Source organism: Corythoichthys intestinalis, chromosome 5 (assembly GCF_030265065.1).
Source record: "Corythoichthys intestinalis isolate RoL2023-P3 chromosome 5, ASM3026506v1, whole genome shotgun sequence".
NCBI classification, from domain to species: domain Eukaryota; kingdom Metazoa; phylum Chordata; class Actinopteri; order Syngnathiformes; family Syngnathidae; genus Corythoichthys; species Corythoichthys intestinalis.
Window position 1 is genome coordinate 60,501,368 of NC_080399.1, and position 21,616 is coordinate 60,522,983.

The window sequence follows — 21,616 nt, forward strand, 5'->3', positions numbered from 1 at the left end:
TCAGTTCACCTACAAAATGCAAGCTACCTCCTTATTAAAACGTGTCCCATGATCCCAGTATTGGGACATAACATAAAACGCGTAGCTTACTTATCTCACAATGGTCCCAGAGTTGTCGGACTTGTTTTGGCCATTATCCAAGGTGAATGGGAACTTTGCTGTCTTAGGCACTTTAAGCTTTGTGACTAAAATTCTTCCCCATTCTTGCTTAATGTTCAACAGCTCAGTCATATTTCACGGGTTGAAGAAGAATAATGTTAATGTTCTATTCACACAAGTTCTTTATTTCTCTTAATGAACATGAGATGACGACACACGATTCATGAACAATAAGAAAGCAGTCAATACCTAAGCTAAATACATTCAGTTAGAAAAGAACAATTTAAAGCTGGCCGGCGAGGACAAATGTCCTTGAGTGCCCCAGGTGCCTTTGAAAAGATCGACCTTTACCTTCCAACGCATACACTTTTTGTTATGCCAAATTAGAGCTGCAACTAATGATTACTTTTAATAATCGATTAATCGGACGATTAATTAAACGATTAAACGCTTAATCGGATAAATGTACTTTTTTGTAAGCCATGTTGTAAGTAACAACGAACACAAAATGGATGACTATTTCCTTCACAAACAATATTTTATTAGAACTTCCTGACTACGCTGTACTCTACCACTGTACTGTTTTAAGTACATAAAACTTGTTAAAGTATTTAATCAAGGTTCCGAGTATAAAAAATAAAAAAATTCTTAGTCCGCAAATTAGACAAAAGTCCTGGACATTTAAATCAAAAAAGTGCTGCTGACTGACATTTTTTTTTCTTGTGTGCCAAACGCTGATACAAATTGTGTCAATGACTTTTTTTTTTTAAACAAACTAAACAACAAAATCAAATGAGGAGTAGACTGTAATAAATCAGTTTCTATTTATCAAACAGTTGTTCATAAATACAATCCAAATCCTATTTCAAACCACAGTCTCTTATATGACAAGTTACAGTTTTAATGGGAGTTTGTGTTGAAATGCGACACTAAGCTATATAAGGTGTGTTATGTGTGTGGTTTCTTTATACAAAGAAATGACACTTTACCATCTAACAAGAACTCAAGTGCTAATATGCTTTCCAAAAACACAATACAAATGGACACTTAAAATACTGATTAGCATAAACGCTAACTAGCTTAGCGCCCCATGCAAGGTAGTAACGTCTCATCAACAAAGAATACAAACAATCCAATTAGCATCATTTACTCAGCTCTGACGGAGGCACAACAACACAAAAGACAATCTAAATCTCAACGCTTCTTAATATTTATTCAGCAACCCAACTTCAGTGGCAGTGAACTCACTCTCTCTTGCCCTAATCACAGGAGGGCGCGCAGCCTCACATGACACACAAACAAGGACCCAAATGCGACTGCTCATAGCACATTGTTAATCGATTCGTGACAGTTTCCTACTGACGTGTTGTGTGATGAATTGAATTGATCCGCTGATGGGACAAAGGGTTGCCTGTGTTAATACTGTATCATTTAATACTGACATCTGCTGGACATCAACAATCCCTGCAGGCAACCCACTTGACAGACTGACACAGATTTGATGACTTAGTAGAGGGGTCAGCAACCTGCGTCTCCGGAGCCGCATGCGGCTCTTTGAACGCTCTGATGCGGCTCAGTTCTATATTAAATAAATAAATGACTATTTGATATTATTATCTTCCCTTTAGTAGGTAGATTAAGTCAGGCTCACTATTTTCTGTGTTTGGCAACAGAACATTCAGGTCATGCCATTTACAGGCGAAAAGACTTGTAGGTACGCCTCCTGAGTTGCAACCGTGACTTTACATATTTGGTGAATTCATGACCTGCGAGATGTTCTCTGAATAGAACTAGGGATGTCCCGACCCAGGTTTTTGCACTTCCGTTCAGATCTCGATATTGTTTTGCACTTCCGATCCGATACCGATACTGGCGATACCGATACCAGCCTATCTGAACATGTGTTAAAGTTTAAAGTTATTTAGCCTCCTTACTTAGTTGTCAGACTCATGTTGAAAAAGGTTTTAGTACTCTTGATAACAACTAGCCAGCTGAATTAGGTGAGTATGAATAACACACAACGGTTGGTAACAAGAAACTGAACTGTTTATTCAGTGACAAACACAAAACATTATAAATAACAAACAGAAATGGCATAGTCAGTCAGTAAAACGTGCAAATAATATTGTAAACTGTCTTAAAAAAGCAAAACACACAAACAACCTCAGTGGAAAATCCCACAAACCCCCCAAGCTATTAGATGCTTTTAATGTTTCGTGCATTATTTACAAAAATTGTATAAAAAGCCTCTCAGGTTTAAATAAACAACTATTTCAGGATCAAGTTAACATTTTAAAACAGTAAATAAAATACTCAAGTCTCCATTTTGTATCACCAGCTTTAAACTACATTCAATTCATTTAATTTTGCGAATCAACTATTAAAGTTATTAAAATTGCTCCCGTTATTCCATAATTTCCCTTCTGTCTACTTTCGACATGTGAAAGTTTTAAAACTGTTTTGAAGATAGATTCAAGTCATGATTTTGCCGATTTAGGAGTATTTTAGTTAATTAGGTTCGCTTGGAAGGTTCACAACAGCCTAGTAGGGAAGTCTCCTGCTTTAAGACGGCGGCTGTTTACTAACGCAACTAGTTTTCAATACTTCAGTGTTGCTAACGCCGTTGAGTCTGTCATTGTGCATCTAGTTCTATATTCATATGGTATCTATTATCTACAGTAAAATGATGTTGACATAGTTTATAGCGGCTGTCAGCAGCAGTCAGGTATTCTTGTGTTTTTTATCCAGCGGCATGAGTTGAGCTAAAGCCGTAAGTTGAGCATTGCCATTACCCGGGTCTATGATAAGCATGATGTTTACTCTCGGGACGCAATGCGGTCCGTTTCTCATTGCGTCCCGAAGACCGCACTGTGTATTAGTTCCGCTTTACTTGACATTTTTCAATCATCGGAATTTGGATGTTTGTGAATTGTTCTCGAGTCTTCCATGGCCGAATCACTCAAGGATGTAATGACGGCTGGGCATGTTGTACCATGGTTCCAAGTGATGGATGGTGCGTCTTTACTCACAAGAGATAATGGCTCGTCATCCAGAATGAATTCTTCGGCAATGACTCTTGTTATTCCCTGGGCTTTGGGACTGTCGAGTGCCAGTTTGTCACGCATTGCAAAAGTTTCTGCCAGTGTTAGTTGCGTAGGACCTTTCTTTTTGTCTTCGGTTTTCTTAACATACTTCTTATATTGTTTGTGGTGGTATTTCGCTAAATGCTTGATTAGGTTGGTTGTATTAAAACTTCTTCCAGCTTTACCACCACGCTTGACTTTATTGTGGCATATGTTGCACTCAGCCTCTTCGTCTTCTTTGTCTTTTAAGGTGAAATGATCCCACACAGCTAACATTTTTACCGATAAAGTCTCTCGGTAAAGTGGGAGACGGTAATGTAAATGTAGTGTGTTGAAGGTGTGCCGTAAAATGCGGAGTGGATTTTAGGGAAACCGAAGCAAAAACTGGAATGGATTATGTAAATTGGTGTGCTGGAAAACCCGGACCGGACTTTAAAAAAACTGGATCAGAAGTCTGGATCGGAATTTTTCCGTGTTGGCCGATCCGATACCGATGCACATTTTTTTGCCCATATCGGCGTCCGATCCGATCCAAATATCGGATCGGGACATCTCTAAATAAAACTGTAAAAAGTGAGTACTTATTCTGCTTACTAAAATGAGGCAAAACTCGATAAGTGAAATATGGAATACAGAATATACTGTATATATATATGTATACTTATATATAGTTTATTTATACATATACAGTAGGAATGTGCCGCTTACAGGGTTTACCGTGGTATGAAAAAGGCAGGGTTTCAAAACCACTAAAATTTTCCGTCATACCGAGTACGGTATTCACTATTATACACTTCCCAAAATGCAACCAGAAGTGTCTTGGAGTGGTAGAGCTCACCCCTCCCTCTCCCGTTGTCGCTGTGTGTGTCAGCGACGCTATTTTGCTATACAGCCAGCGAACCAAAAAAGAAACACTCCGAACAGTTTTCTTGAATTTATGGACGTCTCAAATCATGGTAACTGAAATAAACAAAACAAATACATTTAAAATGTTGTACAATAATATTTTTACACGTGTGAGTAGCTTCATTAGCACAAACACAGCAGAATGTGAGGAAGTCATATCCATGAACACCATGAAAAAGTTCGCCAAAAACAAAAGACACATTTTCCTCTCAAATTCAAAATACAAAAAAAACTAAAAACTTACAAAGACGAATGTTAGCTTAGTCTTAGCCGCGAGACCAACTTCGTCGAGGTTATTAACCTCACGGCCACTGAGAAAGTGATAACATCAAAGATCGCTAATTGCGACAGATGATCTTGTTCTAAGTACAAATGCACGTTCGCTGGTCAAGGAGAGGTCTCACTCCCAATGTTTCTTTAGATGAAACCTTTACACAACAATATTTACATTTTAACTAAGTTATATCTTTTTAACACAAAGGCATGACATGTTGACTAGAGTTGACACAGTGGCTGAAAATGGCGAAACTTCACTTGAGCTTTTTGCCCCCTTAAAAAAAAAAAGTCGTACAGTAGATATATTTTAATTTTATTTAAAAGTGTTTTTACTTTTTTATAGCAATTATTTTTGTTCTTGCTCTAATCTTGAGCAACCTGAGATGTGGCTGTGGGTAGTCTAAAAGTTCTATTGATTTTAATTTTATTTAAAATATATATTTTTAAATTCATTTTAACATTATATTCATGTTCTAATTTGCAAATATGTTCTGAAAAATAAAAAAAATCCCATAAAAATGTTTTTTTTTTTTTTTCAACCCATACATCTCAAAATACAATAAAATCCTGTTCAATTGAATTTTTTTTACCCATACATCTCAAAATACAATAAAATCCTGTTCAATGGAATTTTTTTTTTTTTTTTAAATACATCTAAATATAACACATTTTGGAGCTATAATTGCAATACCGTGATACCCTGAAACCGCGGTACTTTTCCTCAAGGTTATCGTACCGTCAAAATCTCATACTGGCACATGCCTAGTATACAGTAAAGCTGATCATTGCATGTGTCAATATGTGCGTGCGGCTCCCAGTGTTTTCATTTCTGTGGAAACATGGTCGAAATGGCACTTTGAGTATTAAAGGTTGCCGACCCCTGACCTAGAATGTACAATAAGTATAGTTTAACATTAAAATATCTTGGCTTTGTACCCTATTCATTTAAATATAGGTTACAAGATTTGCAAATCATTGTATTCTGTTTTTATTTATGTTTAACACAACGTCCCAACATCATTGGAATTAGGGTTGTATACTGTACATGTCACACAACAAAATGGATAATACTTACCTCATTCTGTTCAAACATTATAAGGTTGTACAATTTATGAAACTGCTCAAAGTCCAGCCGATCATTTTTTGCTCCTACCTCCTGTGAGGGGGAAAAAAAACACAAATAAGCACTTGTGACATCACCATCCATTGGTCTTCTGTATCACTCGTCCTCATTGGGCTCGCAGGTGTGCTGGAGGAGCATTTGCCAGATGGCTTTGGCTAAGAGTCGGGTTCTTCCTTAAAGTTGTTGATATTTCACGAGGGACATACGAGACAAACCCAAGAAGAGAAAATTTGGGGGGAGTCCTTGCTTATAACCAGCAAGGGCTGTTATCTTCACGAGCTCTCTGAGTATTCTGCACTGAACTCTTGGCGTCAACTTGGGAAACTTTTATGCATATATATATTTTGATCATGGTTTTTAAGCACTTTAAATGTAATAATTATTACATGTTTTAAGCATCTTACTGTCCCACCAAATAATCTTCAAACAACAATAAAGTACAAAAAATGCTTGGCTTTATTAAATGCTTCATTGAGTGAGTCCACGCAAATCTGCTCAAGCTGCTCACTTATACACAATGAGTTGCCACAGCAACTGTTTAACAAGTTGAAGAATGATTGACGCATGCAGCGCTTTGAAGTTTGAGTCTCTGGCAATATCAAACCTTAACCATCTGTCAATTATCGTTAACTTTAATAAGCAACTCCAGTGCAGTGCCTGACCAACAAAGGGAGGGAGGGAGGGAGAGAGAGACTACGCGATCTGCTAGGGACAGGTAATCTATATTTATTTATTTTTTAATTAATTGAAAAAAATCTGTGATGGACTGAGGGCGCGAAGTTTAAAACGCAAAGTAGCGAGGGATCACTGTACCAGGGAAATGAAGCTTAATATTATATAAAGAACGGAGAAAGGAGATACACCAACAAACATTTAGAAAGATAGGCAGCGTTCAGAACAAAGTTTGACCATCGCATGAAAACGCTTTGCCTTGCTCGTCGCCAAATGTGGTTTTGTGCATATAAGGGGCCGGTGGTCGGAAATGTCATTGCTTTGCTATATATGAATTTAAAATTAAGTCTTTGCCGGTAAAATGTTGTCTATAAAAGTTGTAAAGCAATAAAACAAAGAACAAAAAGGAATGAAATGAACAAAAAAAAATATTTTTATAATGGGTCAAAATGATTTTATGAACACATCATGTGACTAGCACCTTAGAGGCGGCCATTTGCTTTGCTTTGCCGCAGAGCTGACAGACGTCTTCACCGGCATTTTCAATACCTCACTGTCCTGCTCACTGGTCCCTGCCTGCTTTAAAGCAGCCACAATTGTCCCTCTCCCAAAACAGTCCAATGTCACATGTCTCAATGATTACAGACCTGTGGCTCTCACCTCCATCCCTGCCAAATGTCTGGAGAGACTGGTCATCAAACACATCAGAGCTGCCTTACCGCCTTCACTGGACCCACACCAATTTGCATACAAAGAGAATCGTTCAACTGAGGACGCCATCGCCACGGTGCTGCACACACTTTTAGTGCACCTGGAGCATAAAAACACCTATGCACGGCTCCTCTTTGTGGACTACAGTTCGGCATTTAACACCATCCGGCCGTTCAAACTCCGGTCCAAACTCCACCTACTGGGCCTCAACACAGCCCTGTGCAATTGGACTGTGGACTTTTTAACCAACCACACACAGAGTGTCAGAGTGGGCAAAAACACCTCCTCCACTCTCACCATCAACACCGGGGCCCCTCAAGGGTGTGTTCTGAGCCCTCTGCTTTACACACTGTACACTCATGACTGCTCCGCCTCCTCTGAATCAACCTCATCGTCAAGTTTGCCGACGACACCACAGTGCTCGGACTCATCTCCAACAACGACGAAACAGATTACAGAAGAGAGGTGCAACATCTGGAGTCATGGTGTCACAACAACAACTTGGCTCTAAACACCAAAAAGACCAAGGAGATTGTGGTGGATTTCCGTAAAGGGAGTCACATCACCCATCAGCCTCTCTCTATCGGCAACGACGTGGTGGAGAGGGTGAGAAGTTTTAAATTCTTGGGGGTCACGGTGACTGAGGACCTGTCCTGGGGGGATCACATTTCCGCAGCGGTGGGTAAGGCACAACAACGCCTCTACTACTTGAGGAAGCTGAGGAGCACTCACATCCACAGACCTCTGATGGAGAACTTTTACAACTGTGCCATCAGCAGTGTACTGTCATATGGACTTCTAGTGTGGTTTTCAAGCTGCACCAAGTCTGACCAGTAGGCGCTCCAGCGCGTGGTGAAAGCTGGCGGGAGAATCATTGGAATGACTCTCCCTGAGATCAGCACCATCTACTCCACTCGCTGTTTAAGAAGAGTGCACAACATACTGCGGGACCAGCACCATCCTGCTCACCACCTTTTCCACCTGCTGCCCTCAGGGAGAAGGTACAGGTCCATACAGGCCAGAACATCAAGACTGGCCAACAGTCTGTATCCACAGGCTGTGAGGCTACTGAATTCTGCCCCTCTCCCCTCTCTGCCCCCCCTTTTTTACCGACAATAACTCACATCCACCAACAACAATAACTCTGAACTGGTTTGCATTGTTGCAGTATGTCACTACCCACTACTTCCTCCTCCCTTACCCTTGCCTATTGGTTGACAACCAGTATACTTGATTATCTACTTGATTAACTCATCTGGTTTTGCACTGACTTATAACTGTTCTTATCAGGTATATTTTTGCTCTGCACTTTAGCACTGACATGACTTTATGCTGCTGTGAAATCTTTTTTGTACTTATGTCTAATACTGTGTCAATGTTTACACTTGGTACTTAAGGGTATTTATTATATGGGTTTTGCACTTTACCAACTTGGTTGTATGGATGCTCCAAACAAAGTTTCGTTGTGCTTTTTGCAACAATGACAATAAATATTCTGAATCTGAATCTCTTAGCCAAAGCCACTTCTGCCTGGAATATTCAGTCTAAAGGATGCGGCGCCTACTTCTCCACTAGGTAAGACAGTAAAATGGGCGCACTTACACACGCACACACACACAGGTGGGATGCCAGTACGTACGAGTATGGGCTAAGCTACTATCCAACCATAAGTTAATTTTATTGCTGACACTGCGTTTTGGGGTCATCATCCCCCCCCGCCACAAAAGTCAAAATGGTTTTGTGTTAACACAGACTTTAAGTTCTTAGCAGTCAAAGTCATACAGCTTCCCGTTCAAGTAATGTAAAAATATTAACAGTAATGTAATGAATCCAGTTGCATTTATGCTTCAGGTTGCAATGTTGATATGTTGAATGTTGTCTTTTCTGGGCTGTCCCTAAACGCACCGCATATCTGACTGGAGTCAGGGTGAGAAGGGTGGAAGTCTTTTTCTTTTTTTTTTGTCTTGTTGGCATCGTATATGACCTACAGGAGTGGTGTTATGTGCTTTCAGTTGCAAATGAACCACTGAAAACCGTAACGAAGTTGTCCTTGTAGACGCTACAGTGATCTAACGACTCAGAAGCATAAATCAGCCTTAAACCTGTCGGACATCTAGTATGTTGGCATTTTTCAAACTAACAAGCCTGGATTCACCCTTTATCCTTGTTATTTCTTTTAGGATGCTAGAAATGTCTGTTATGCCCTAAGAATAAGTCAAATTTTCACAGCAGTGTTTGTGTAAAAATATCAAAGAATGAACGCCAACCAAACCAAAAAAGAAAAAAAAAAAAAAATACCAGGAATTTGTCTTTCAGGGACCGAGCACTGGGGGGCTTGTAGTTGAGAAAAGGAAGAAGAGTCTTCAGCTCCTTAATGGTTATGCTGTAAAAATCAAACAGAAGATATACTAGTATAAAAACAAAATGTTCAGTCAAATGCAACTGGCTACTCTTTGTACTGTATATCTACCAGAGGTGGGTAATAAAGCGTTAAATTTACTCACATTTAAGTGAATAACTTTTTGAGAAAATGTACTTCTTAGAGTCACACCTTACTTTTACTTGAGTAGATTTGTGAAAGAGTAACACTACTCTTCACTACTTGGGCTACAGTTACAATTTACCCCTATATTCAACATTTACAATTTTTTTGCCAGAGATGCCCACAGTGGCTCTACCAGTTTCACCAATTAGACGTGGCAGCTATAATCACATGACCGCATTATACCAGTCACATGACCACACACAAGCTTGCAGTCAGAAGTCCTATGATCACGCCAACATGTTCAATCATGAAGGCGTCTGACGTGCCGGAAAAAATAAACTATTTAACATTGAGCACTCCCGTCAACATTACTTAAAAGCATTAATTTCAACCTCTATCCCAGTTTTTATTTGCCACCAAGAAACCATGGAAAACCAGAGATATGGTTGTTTTAATTCATGGTAGGAAATATTTTCTCCACTAGAGGGATGTTTCATTTCTTTACACTGCAAAAACACACCTCATTAAAACTAATTACATTCCCTTGTTTTCAGTTTAAGTCTACCAGACATACAGTGGTATGAAAAAGTATCTGAACCTTTTGGTATTTCTCACATTTGTGCAGAAAATCACCATCAAATGTGATCAGATTTTTGTCAAAATCACACAAATAAAAATACAGTGTCTGCTTTATTTAAAACCCCCCAGAGGTTTTCATATTGTAATGAGGATAGCATGCAAACAATGACAGAAGGTGGAAAAATAAGTAAGTGAACCCTCTGCCTAAGGAGACTTAAAGAGCAATTGAAACCAATTTTTACCAAACAATTTAAGTCAGGTGTGAGCCCAATCACTGATGAGTCATTTAAAGCTGCCCTGCCCACTATAAAACACACACCTGGTAAGTATTGTCTTTATGAGAAGCATTGTCTGATGTGCATCATGGCTCAGTCAAATGAGCTCTCAGAAGACCTGCGATCAAGGATTGTTAATTTGTATGAAGCTGGGAAAGGACCACCTCTTAAAGTCTGGATCAAACGACAGTCAGAGAAGTTGTTTACAAATGAAGAGAGTTATGCATTGTTGCTTCTCTCCCACGGAGTGGCTGTCCACCATTGATGATGCCAAGAGTTCAGTGCAGAATACTCAGAGAGGTGAAAAAGAACCCTACAGTGTCTGCTAAAGACTTACAGAAAGAATGGTGTTTATGGGAGAACTCCACGGAGGAAGCCACTGCTGTCAAAAAAAAAAAAACATTGTTTCTCGTTTAATGTTCGCAAAAAGACACTTGGACACTCCACAGAAGTTTTGGCAAAATATTTTGTGGACTGATGAAATCAAAGTTTAATTGTTTGGGAGTAACACATAACATCAACGTCACAACATCAGCAGCTCATCCCCACCGTGAAGCATGTTGGAGGGAGCATCATCAGTTGGAGCTGTTTTGCTGCCTCAGGGCCTGGACAACTTGCAATTATTAGTGGAAGAATTAATTCAAAAGTTTATCAGGATGTTTTGCTAAAAAGAGGATGGATGCTGCAATAAGACAATGATCCAAAACACCGAAGTAAATAAACTTCAGAATGGTTTCAGAAGAATAAAATACACATTCTGGAGTGGCCAAGTCAAAGTCCAGACTTGAGATGCTGTGGCATGACCCAAAGACAGCAATTCAGACATCCCAGAAATCTGACTGAACTACAGCAGATTTGTTGAAGAGAATGGGCCAAGATTAGTCCCGGTCGATGTGCCAGACTGAGCTACAGGGAGCGTCTGGTTGAAGTTACTGCTGCCAAAGGTGGGGCCACAAAATATTAAATGCAATAGTTCACTTACTTATTTTCCCCCTTCTGTCATTGTTTGCATACATTGCTCATTAAAATTGGAAAACCTATAAATGTTTGGGTGGTTTTAGTTCAAGCAGAAACAGGTTTTTCATCTGTGTGATTTTGACAAAGATCAGATCTCATTTGATGGTGATTTTATGCAGAAATGTGAGAAATTCCAAAAGGTCCAGATAAATTTTCATACCACTGTAAGTGAAATTATCTGCCAGTGCTTCAAATAATTTTACTCACTAAGATTTCTTGAAATAAGAGAAATAGCTAGCTGAAAAAAGGCTAAACAGACTTATTTTAAGCAATTAGTATTTTTTCAATTAGTATTTTTTATCTTAAAAAAAGCTTGTTCGTCAGAATTCTTTATTCAAGATATTGTTCAAATCATTATTTGAAAGAAAAGATTTCTTGATTTAGGTGAAAAATGGTCAACCTTTAGATGTATGGGCTTTATAAGAAAAATTATAACTATTTACTTAAAGTAAATGCAATAATCTGACGCATTAATCTGTTAACCTGTCTTTAACACTCAAAACAAGATGGAGAAAATAATTTCACAAGAATTAAGAAAAATAATCTACTGTAGATTAAGACGATAGAATTTTGCAGGGTAGGGTTGTCTAGTCGGAATTCGATGATTTTTGTGTGTTTGTTTGGCCTAATATGTTAATAGGTTACAGTACAGTATAGTAATAGAAACAGTTCAATGGATGACATTGTGTTAAGAAAACATATATATATATAAAAAAACAATTAAAAAAACCATTGTACGCAGTTACTCATTGCCTGAGTATTCTTTTCACCGAATACGTTTGAGTAATTTTTTTTTGTATGACAACTTTTACTTGAGTACTATTATTTTGAATTAACGCTACTCTTGCTTGATTAAAATGTTTGGCAACTCTACCCACCTCTGATAACTACAGTGTGACTGAGTAAACAGATAAACAAATGAAAAGCCTGTAAAATGTACCTGTTTGTTTTTGTCTGGTTGACAGAATACATCTTCTTTCTGAGCCAGCTTGAAGCAAAATGAAACCTTTCTTGATCAGCCATTACTCTCCTGTATTTACACATACTTTACATATATGGCTGTGTGGTGTATTACCTCTCAATAAGAACTGGAGTTGGAGCAATCAGTGTTTCTTGGACTAACAGTTCAAGTCCAATCAGCCATTTAGATGCATCCTCCATAGAGTCAGCTGGGGAGGGAAGCATACCCAGATGTATCAATAGTAGCGGTTGTGTGCTGCATCATATACTGTATACCGTAATTTTCGCACTATAAGGCGCACCTGACTATAAGCCGCTACCCACCAAATTTGACACGAAAACGGCATTTGTTCATAGATAAGCCGCAGCTGTCCTCACTGTATTATGGGATATTTACACCAAAAGATATTAACCAGTAACATTTTATGTGACAGCGGCAATACAACTGTCATAAGACCAAATGAACCACCATGAATCTTTAAACCAATTGGCTGCAATGCTTCATTGCTTTAAGAAGCTTCATTTAGCCGTCACTGCTTCCTTGGAGGAAACATTCAACCTCTGCTGCCAACTGCTGTCAACACTGTTGTTGTCCAACAAGCCTCCAAACATGCATTCAGCTCTACATATGTAAATAACAGTCAAAATTCATGTTATGTGCTAATTATTTCTTCAGTTACTGTTCCAGTGATACATGCTACATGGAGTTTTTGGATCGAAACAAGGTACTGTAAGTACGCCATAATATCTCGATAAAGTCATGGCGTCTGTAATTCTGCTCTCGCGTGCTCTCACCTCCAGATAGGGTTTTGCTGTTTGAAAAAAAAAAAAGCATTAAAAAAAAAAAATGCCCTCCTGTTCAAAATTTTTCTTCCCACAGAAAAATAAGATTTTAAGCTTTTCAATGATGTATGTCTCGCCCACCTAACAAGCTCGGGTCCTCTACCAGAGGCCTGGGAGCATGAGGGTTCTGCGCAGGATCTTAGCTGTCCCTAGGATTGCGGTCTTCTGAACGGAGACGTCGGGGTTGTTCCTGGTATCTGTTGGAGCCATGCACCCAGCTTGGGGGTTACTGCCCCTAGTGTCTGGATCACTACTGGCACCACTGTTGCCTTTATTATATATTTAGTGCTACTACACCTTAAGTTCCGCTCTGGCCAACTTTCAAAATTGTCCTATATGCATGTGTGATACATCATTGGAAAGCTTAAAATCTCTATTTACTGGGGGAAGTAAATTTTTGAACAGGAGGGGATTTTTTTTTTTTTTTTTTTAAACAGCAAAACCCTATCTGGAGGTGACAGCACGCGAGAGCATAATTAAAGACGGCATGATTTTAACGAGATATTATGTGGCTTTCTGAGTTGGATTGACTGGCGCAAATCCCCTAAAATGCACGGATGAAGTATATACTGTAAATGCTTTGGATGACAAACATTTTGGTGTGTTTATTTATTTAACCTATTTTTTTTTACTGTTTGGGGAATTTCATTTTATAAGTAATATTAAACCAACTACAACAAATGTTATATTAAAATGTACACGTTTGTTAAGTATATGAAACAAAGATATATAAAATAAAATACAAGATTGTACCAAAAAAATAAAATGGAAACTCCACATAGAACCTGTGCTTTGAACCTTTTACCTCAGAACTGTGAGCAGATATGCTTTTATTTATTTATGTTTTGGGGGGAAATGATTGTTTAATTCTTTATTATAAATGAAAGTTGCCCAACACATTTTTTTCGAATGAGACTTGAGTTTGAATTATGTAAGGTAAGCAACTCCAGATCAACTCCTAAGCTAATAGGTGTATGTTTAAAATTTATAATATATAATCATTATTGCATTTCTGTGAGCAGGAATTATCCATTATATCCATACAATAATATGGGGTCTTTAAATACCCACCTCCCAGGCTCAAGGTGTTGAGAACAAACTGTGAGCCGTAGAAGATTGTAAAGCAGGTATTGTCGTCATGCTTATCTCTGCCATCTTTGAACCGCTCAAAGTCTTTTGAATTTCTCCCTGGACGGACCTCGCGGATCTCAAACAGATCCACTGAAACACAGAAGCACACATTTCCAGAAGAATTATTAGAGTCAATACAATTGTGTTACATGAGGAGTGACATTTTATCACTCAAAATCACAAAGAGTTTATGTAATGCTGCTGGTGAGTAATAAAACATATTTGTCATCCAGACTTTCATTCATTGATGGAGCCTTGTAAAACTGCACTTCCCTCTAGGGCCTTGCATGAATACTACATCGTTTTCATCGTTCGAATGGAGACGGAACCAAGACGGAACCATGTAAATGCAAACAGGAAATGTGTCGTGTTCTTGGAGCGTCACCATGTAAACAGCCCCTTAATGACCTAAACTGCCTTTAATATACAGTATATATGATGTTGCATATTACTATGGATGGGACAGGTCACTCATGATAAACTCACAATACCATGCATATAAACAGTCATGTGAAAACATTAAGACACCCCATTAAATATTCCGTTCTTTATTAGGAAATGTTCAGATATCCATGTCTTCTTTTTGTTTGTCTCTGGTCAATTGGAGGTAAAGTGGGGCAAACTTTCTTCAGACAGATGTCAAAGACTGGTAGATGGCTACAAAAAGCGTCTCACTGAAGTTAAGGGGGTAAAAGTGGGTAACACCAGCCACTAGGTTGTAGGGTGTCTTAACATTTTTTGGAATATGCATTTTTGTTCATATATTTGGTTCCATGAGTAAAACAATGTTCATTTTTGTTGTTTACCTGCAATTAAATCACTTTATTTTCCAGAGATAAGAAAAACAAGATCAGACATTGATATGTGTGCATTTCTTAAGAAAGAACCAGCATATTCAATGGGGTGTCCTAATTTTTTCACATGAGATATATGCCAGGGTCACAATATGATGCGCCATGAACCAAAAACAAAAACGGTAAAAATAAGTAAATAAATAAAAACTATAGAATTAAAACTTGCAACTTCAGGACAGACTACAGTATAAAGTGGCCGCAAAACGCAATGGCGATCACCTGTCATCTCACATTTTGCGGATTTCGTGCTGTGAAAATTTGTTATCTAGAGCCAAAGACTGTGGCAACGTTATTATTTCTAAATAAAAATGAATTCAAAATTATCTTTATTACACTTGTTACATTTTGTCCATATAGTTAGACAAGTACATTCATATATTTTTTTTGAACAAATAGCCATAGAATTCTATAAAAGACCGCTTAAGAGAAAATGAACCCACATGCAGAAGCTTCTTGTAGCCATCACTACTCAACTCTGGTACCACCTCCTGTTAACACTGTTGTTGTTCCAAAATATTACAACTCTTGTTTCATGCCTCCCAGCATGCAATGGAGCACTGAGGCTATAAAAAAACGTTCAAAGTTCATGTTTTATGCTAATTATTTCCTAATTTACTCTTCCAGTTGTTTCATTAATTGCTAGTTATGCGATGTAGTTTGTTGTTGAGCAAAGATACTGTTGTAAGAAAGCAAAGTAGCTGAATTTCTTGGTCCAGACATACAAGTTTAACTGTTGAAAGTAACCCTTCCTTCCAAAACCACCAAATGTTGTCAAAAGTAGCCCAAATTTGATCAACCCGCCAAATTCATTTTTCTCCCGCCCCAAGTCTTTGAGATAGCCCAATGGACTTATCCCAAAACCTCACCCCCAAATCACAAAAGTCGGAGACCTACCCTTAGAGTTGCATTGTATTCCCATGTGGTCGTGACTTTAAAATAGCAAAAACCCGATGGTTTAATGCTGTGCTAGGGGTACCTGTCATACCGACACCAGGTACCCTGATAGATTGGGAGGGAGAATTTTTTTCTGCGCCTTTCTCAAAGCTTAAAAGAAGGCTCGCCAAATCCACTCTATGGATAAGGCTGAATGTCAATACAATGACCCAAGGACACTTATGTTATTTCAAAGGTAATTTAATGATTGATTTGTAGTGCTGCAACGATTAATCGATTAACTCGAGTATTCGATTAGAAAAAAATATTCAAATTAAATTTTGCTGCTTCGAGTATTCGTTTAATTAAAGTTGTGTTTTAATGGTTTGTTTAGAAAGTGTTTGCATTTAGTTTTATTGATTTGGGTGGATACACTGCCCTCTAGTCTGCCTCATTTCACATGGCTGAATCCAGCTGCTCCCTGTTAAGACCAACATAAGCTTTTTTAAACATAAGGTTTTTTTAACTAATGTTTTTTTTTGTAATTTATACGTGTATTTGGCTCTTTTTTGTGGGAAAATGTGTCTAAACCATTTGTTAAGAGCATTGTAAAAATAAATAAATAAATAAATAACGTTAGCATTTTATAGCATTTGAGCTCGCTAACTTTTGCTATGTAAGTTAGCGAATTGTTCTTTTGATGTACAAAGATCCTCATTTACTGTATTTATTTTTTATACCGTTTGAGACTCAGCTCAGGTATTTTAATTTTTTTATGTTCCTTATTCGATTACTCGATTATTCGAACTAACTAGTTAATCGATTAATCGACGACTAAAATGATCGATAGCTGCAGCCCTATTGATTTGTAAAACAAAATAATAATAATAACAATAATAATTTTTGATAGCATATACAGTGGTACCCTTTACATACAAAGTTAATTCGTTCCAACACCCTGTTTGTAAGATGAAATGGTCGTATGTCGAGCAGGATTTTCCCATAGGAATACATAATAATTCCATTAATTCGTTCCACAGCCCAAAAACCTACACTAAATCCTTAATAAATACTGTTGGTACTGTTACAAATAGTGATTACACATAGGAAAACAAATAAATTATAAAGAAAAATCGGAATACTAAAAAAATAATAATTCCTGTAATAATGTAATGAATCGGGTTCTAATGTGGCGGATATTATTTGCTGTACCTGAACGCACCGCATGGCTGACGTGACAGAGAGAGGGAGCGGTGAGCTTGAGTTTAATTTCGTTTTCAATGTTTTCTTGAGAACACCATCAACTGCGGTAGGCCTTTTGTGTTGGATAATTGTGAAATAAATGATAAAGACGTGACGAAGCTGGCGATTTCTTTCTTGGTCAGGCAGTGCACTAGAGTTGCTTATTAAAGCTAACAATGATGGACAGACGTTGAGGTTTGATCTTGCCAGAGACGCATGCAACTCGAAACTTCAAAGCGCCGCATGCGTCAATCATCGTTTAAGTTGTTAAACGGTTGCTGTGTCAACTCATTGTGTGTAAGTGAGCAGCATGAGCTGATTTGAGTGGAATCACTCAATGAAGCATTTAATAAAGCCAAGCATTTTACTACTTTATTCTTGTTTATAAATAATTTGGTGGGGGCAGTAACATGTTTATAACTTATCATAATTATTACATTTTAAGTGCTCAAAAAACATTTATTAAAACATATACAGTATATACCTAAAAGTTTTTTTTTTTAATTATACTTCTAGGGAAAAAAGTGAAAAAAAACATGTCTTATATGTTTCTCTTTCCAATGCTAAATCAGTTTTTCACTTAGCGCGGCGGGTTCTGGTCCCCATCAACGCAATAAAAGAGGGATCACTGTACATTAGTATAACTTAACACAGTCGCATAAAGTACTTACAGACACCATCAGTCTTTTCAGCAGTGCGTGTCCAAGCAACCTGACGTGTTTCCATGATGACTTGAACAGTGAGCCTCTCCGCCTTTTGCCGGAAGACTGTCATGACCATACCCATCTCCATTTCCCGTTTGATCATATTCTTCCTGTACTCCGTCATCTCTCCCTGCTGCACCCAATGCGCCATCTCTCGAACCTTGGTGGAACATGGGGGAAATGAATGTACATTTGATGACAGCAGATGACAAAGATTCAGATTTTTTTTTTTTTTTTCATTATTGGCAGGAATTCATGTGTTTTAGAGTATATTGCTTACTAGATACTGGTGGTTGGAGTAATTATTTTTTTTTTCTTTCATTATTGGCAGGAATTCATGTGTTTTAGAGTATATTGCTTACTAGATACTGGTGATTGGAGTAATTATATTTTTTTTCTTTCATTATTGACAGGAATTCATGTGTTTTACAGTATATTGCTTACTAGATACTGGTGGTTAGAGTAAAACAGTGGTACCCCGATATACGAAAGCTTTGGTACACAAAACTTTTTTCACTTATTATTCAGATGAGATATTAATTTCGAGTGATGTCATGACTCGCAGCCCCTCATTTACTGCAAAATGGACCCAAAGAGGTGCCATTCATTTGTGCCTCCATTGTGCAAGTTGATAGAACACCCATCTGAGAGTTGGTACGCTCCGTCAATCGCGACGGAGGTGCTACGATTGACGTCATCAATCCAAATGAATATCTCAATATCTATAAAACAAGAGCAGCACAAATGAATTTTTTAACAGCACATAAGAGCAGAAGCATAGCATAAACAAATGGCACCATTTTGGGTCCATTTTGCAATAAATGGGGGTCTGCATGGCGTCATCACTCGATAATAATTTCTCAAAAATGATTTCAGCACAAATGAAAATTTTGCGACACAAAACGACACATAAACGATTGAAACCATTTTTAGCCATTTTTAATCAAAATGGTGGGCTGGTTGACCTAAGATTGACCTATAAAGGAATTGTAAATATCTCAAAAACTATAGGCAAGGCAAGGCTAGGCAAATTTATTTATATAGCACAATTCAACACAAGGCAATTCAAAGTGCTTTACATCACATGAAGATCATAAAAATCACATTTAAATCAACACAACGTAGAAACGAAGACAAAAGATCACATTTAATCACAGAATAAAAGTAAATAAATAAAACAAAAACTACTACTACTAATAATAATTGAAATCAGCAATGGAGATAAAAACAAGAGGAATAGAAAGCAGGTAGATTGAAATATATAGACAGTTATAGATATGCAGTGCTAAACAAAAGCGTTTTTAGCCCTGATTTAAAAGAGCTAACAGTTTGAGCATACTTCAGACGTTCGGGTAACTTGTTCCAGAGGTGAGGAGCATAATAACTAAATGCTGCCTCACCCTGCTTGGTTCTTGTTCTTGGAACATGCAGAAGACCGGTTCCAGACAACCTTAGGGGTCTAGATGTCTCATAGGACTCTAACAAGTCAAGCATGTATTTTGGTCAAAGGCCATTAAGTGTTTTGCAGACGAGCAGTAGTATTTTATAGTCTATCCTTTGACTTACTGGAAGCCAGTGTAGCGATTTCAAAACTGGTGTAATGTGGTCCAGCTTCCTTGTATTTGTGAGGACTCTGGCTGCAGCATTCTGTACCAGCTGCAACTTCCTGACTGATTTTTTATCAAGACCTGTAAATATACCGTTGCAATAGTCCAATCTGCTGAAAATGAATGCATGCATAAGTTTTTCCATGTCTTGTTGAGTCAGAAGCCCCTGAATTCTGGTTATATTTTTTAGGTGGTAATAAGCGGATTTAGTGACGGACTTTAAATGGCTATCAAATTTTAGGTCTGAGTCAATAATTACGCCAAGGTTTCTGACTTGATTTGTAGCTGTAAGTGACATTGTGCTAAGTTGGCTGCTTATCTTTGACCTTTCCTTTTTTGGCCCAAAAATGATCACCTCTGTCTTCTGCACATTTACAGTGCCTTGCAAAAGTATTCGGCCCCCTTGAACCTTGCAACCTTTCGCCACATTTCAGGCTTCAAACATAAAGGTATAAAATTTTAATTTTTTGTCAAGAATCAACAACAAGTGGGACACAATCGTGAAGTGGAACAAAATTTATTGGATAATTTAAACTTTTTTAACAAATAAAAAACTGAAAAGTGGGGCGTGCATTATTATTCGGCCCCCTTGCGTTAATGCTTTGTAGCGCCACCTTTTGCTCCAATTACAGCTGCAAGTCGCTTGGGGTATGTTTCTACCAGTTTTGCACATCGAGAGACTGACATTCTTGCCCATTCTTCCTTGCAAAACAGCTCGAGCTCAGTGAGGTTGGATGGAGAGTGTTTGTGAACAGCAGTCTTCAGCTCTTTCCACAGATTCTCGATTGGATTCAGGTCTGGACTTTGACTTCGCCATTCTAACACCTGGATACGTTTATTTTTGAACCATTCCATTGTAGATTTGGCTTTATGTTTAGGATCATTGTCCTGTTGGAAGATAAATCTCCGTCCCAGTCTCAGGTCTTGTGCAGATACCAACAGGTTTTCTTACAGAATGTTCCTGTATTTGGCTTTATCCATCTTCCCGTCAATTTTAACCATCTTCCCTGTCCCTGCTGAAGAAAAGCAGGCCCAAACCATGATGCTGCCACCACCATGTTTGACAGTGGGGATGGTGTGTTCAGGGTTATGAGCTGTGTTGCGTTTTGCATTGTGGCCAAAAAGTTCAATTTTGGTTTCATCTGACCAGAGCACCTTCTTCCACATGTTTGGTGTGTCTCCCAGGTGGCTTGTGGCAAACTGTAAACGAGACTTTTTATGGATATCTTTGAGAAATGGCTTTCTTCTTGCCACTCTTCCATAAAGGCCAGATTTGTGAAGTGTACGACTGATTGTTGTCCTATGGACAGACTCTCCCACCTCAGCTGTAGATCTCTGCAGTTGATCCAGAGTGATCATGGGCCTCTTGGCTGCATCTCTGATCAGTTTTCTCCTTGTTTGAGAAGAAAGTTTGGAAGGACGGCCGGGTCTTGGTAGATTTGCAGTGGTCTGATGCTCCTTCCATTTCAATATGATGGCTTGCACAGTGCTCCTTGAGATGTTTAAAGCTTGGGAAATCTTTTTGTATCCAAATCCGGCTTTAAACTTCTCCACAACAGTATCTCGGACCTGCCTGGTGTGTTCCTTGGTTTTCATAATGCTCTCTGCACTTTAAACAGAACCCTGAGACTATCACAGAGCAGGTGCATTTATACGGAGACTTGATTACACACAAGTGTATTCTATTTATCATCATCGGTCATTTAGGACAACATTGGATCATTCAGAGATCCTCACTGAACTTCTGGAGTGAGTTTGCTGCACTGAAAGTAAAGGGGCCAAATAATATGGCACGCCCCACTTTTCAGTTTTTTATTTGTTAAAAAAGTTTAAATTATCCAATAAATGTTGTTCCACTTCACGATTGTGTCCCACTTGTTGTTGATTCTTGACAAAAAAAAAAAAATTTCATATCTTTATGTTTGAAGCCTGAAATGTGGCGAAAGGTTGCAAGATTCAAGGGGGCCGAATGCTTTTGCAAGGCACTGTAACTGGAGAAAATTCTGGCACATCCATTCATTGATTTGATGAATGCATTTGCTCAGGGTGACTAAGGGACTATAATCATGTGGGGACACAGAAATGTACAGTTGTGTGTCATCTGCATAGGCGTGATAGGAGATGTCATACTGTTCCATTATCTGAGCTAACGGAAGCATATAGATGTTAAATAAGA

The 21,616-nt window shown here is 38.2% G+C and overlaps 1 protein-coding gene across 2 annotated transcripts in view; it reads right to left on the bottom strand.

Moving 5' to 3' along the window:
- The window catches only part of plcg2 (phospholipase C, gamma 2), a 100,171-nt gene that overhangs the window by 62,321 nt on the left and 16,234 nt on the right, over positions 1-21,616 (bottom strand). For both annotated transcript variants that reach the window (XM_057836917.1, XM_057836918.1), the window contains 6 exons: positions 17,801-17,993; positions 14,101-14,250; positions 12,302-12,395; positions 12,167-12,214; positions 9,169-9,253; positions 5,440-5,520 (listed from right to left, as the gene is read on the bottom strand). In XM_057836917.1, the coding sequence (XP_057692900.1) occupies positions 5,440-5,520; positions 9,169-9,253; positions 12,167-12,214; positions 12,302-12,395; positions 14,101-14,250; positions 17,801-17,984 (642 nt within the window). In that variant the 5' untranslated portion in view covers positions 17,985-17,993. The remainder of the gene's footprint in view (positions 1-5,439; positions 5,521-9,168; positions 9,254-12,166; positions 12,215-12,301; positions 12,396-14,100; positions 14,251-17,800; positions 17,994-21,616) is intronic.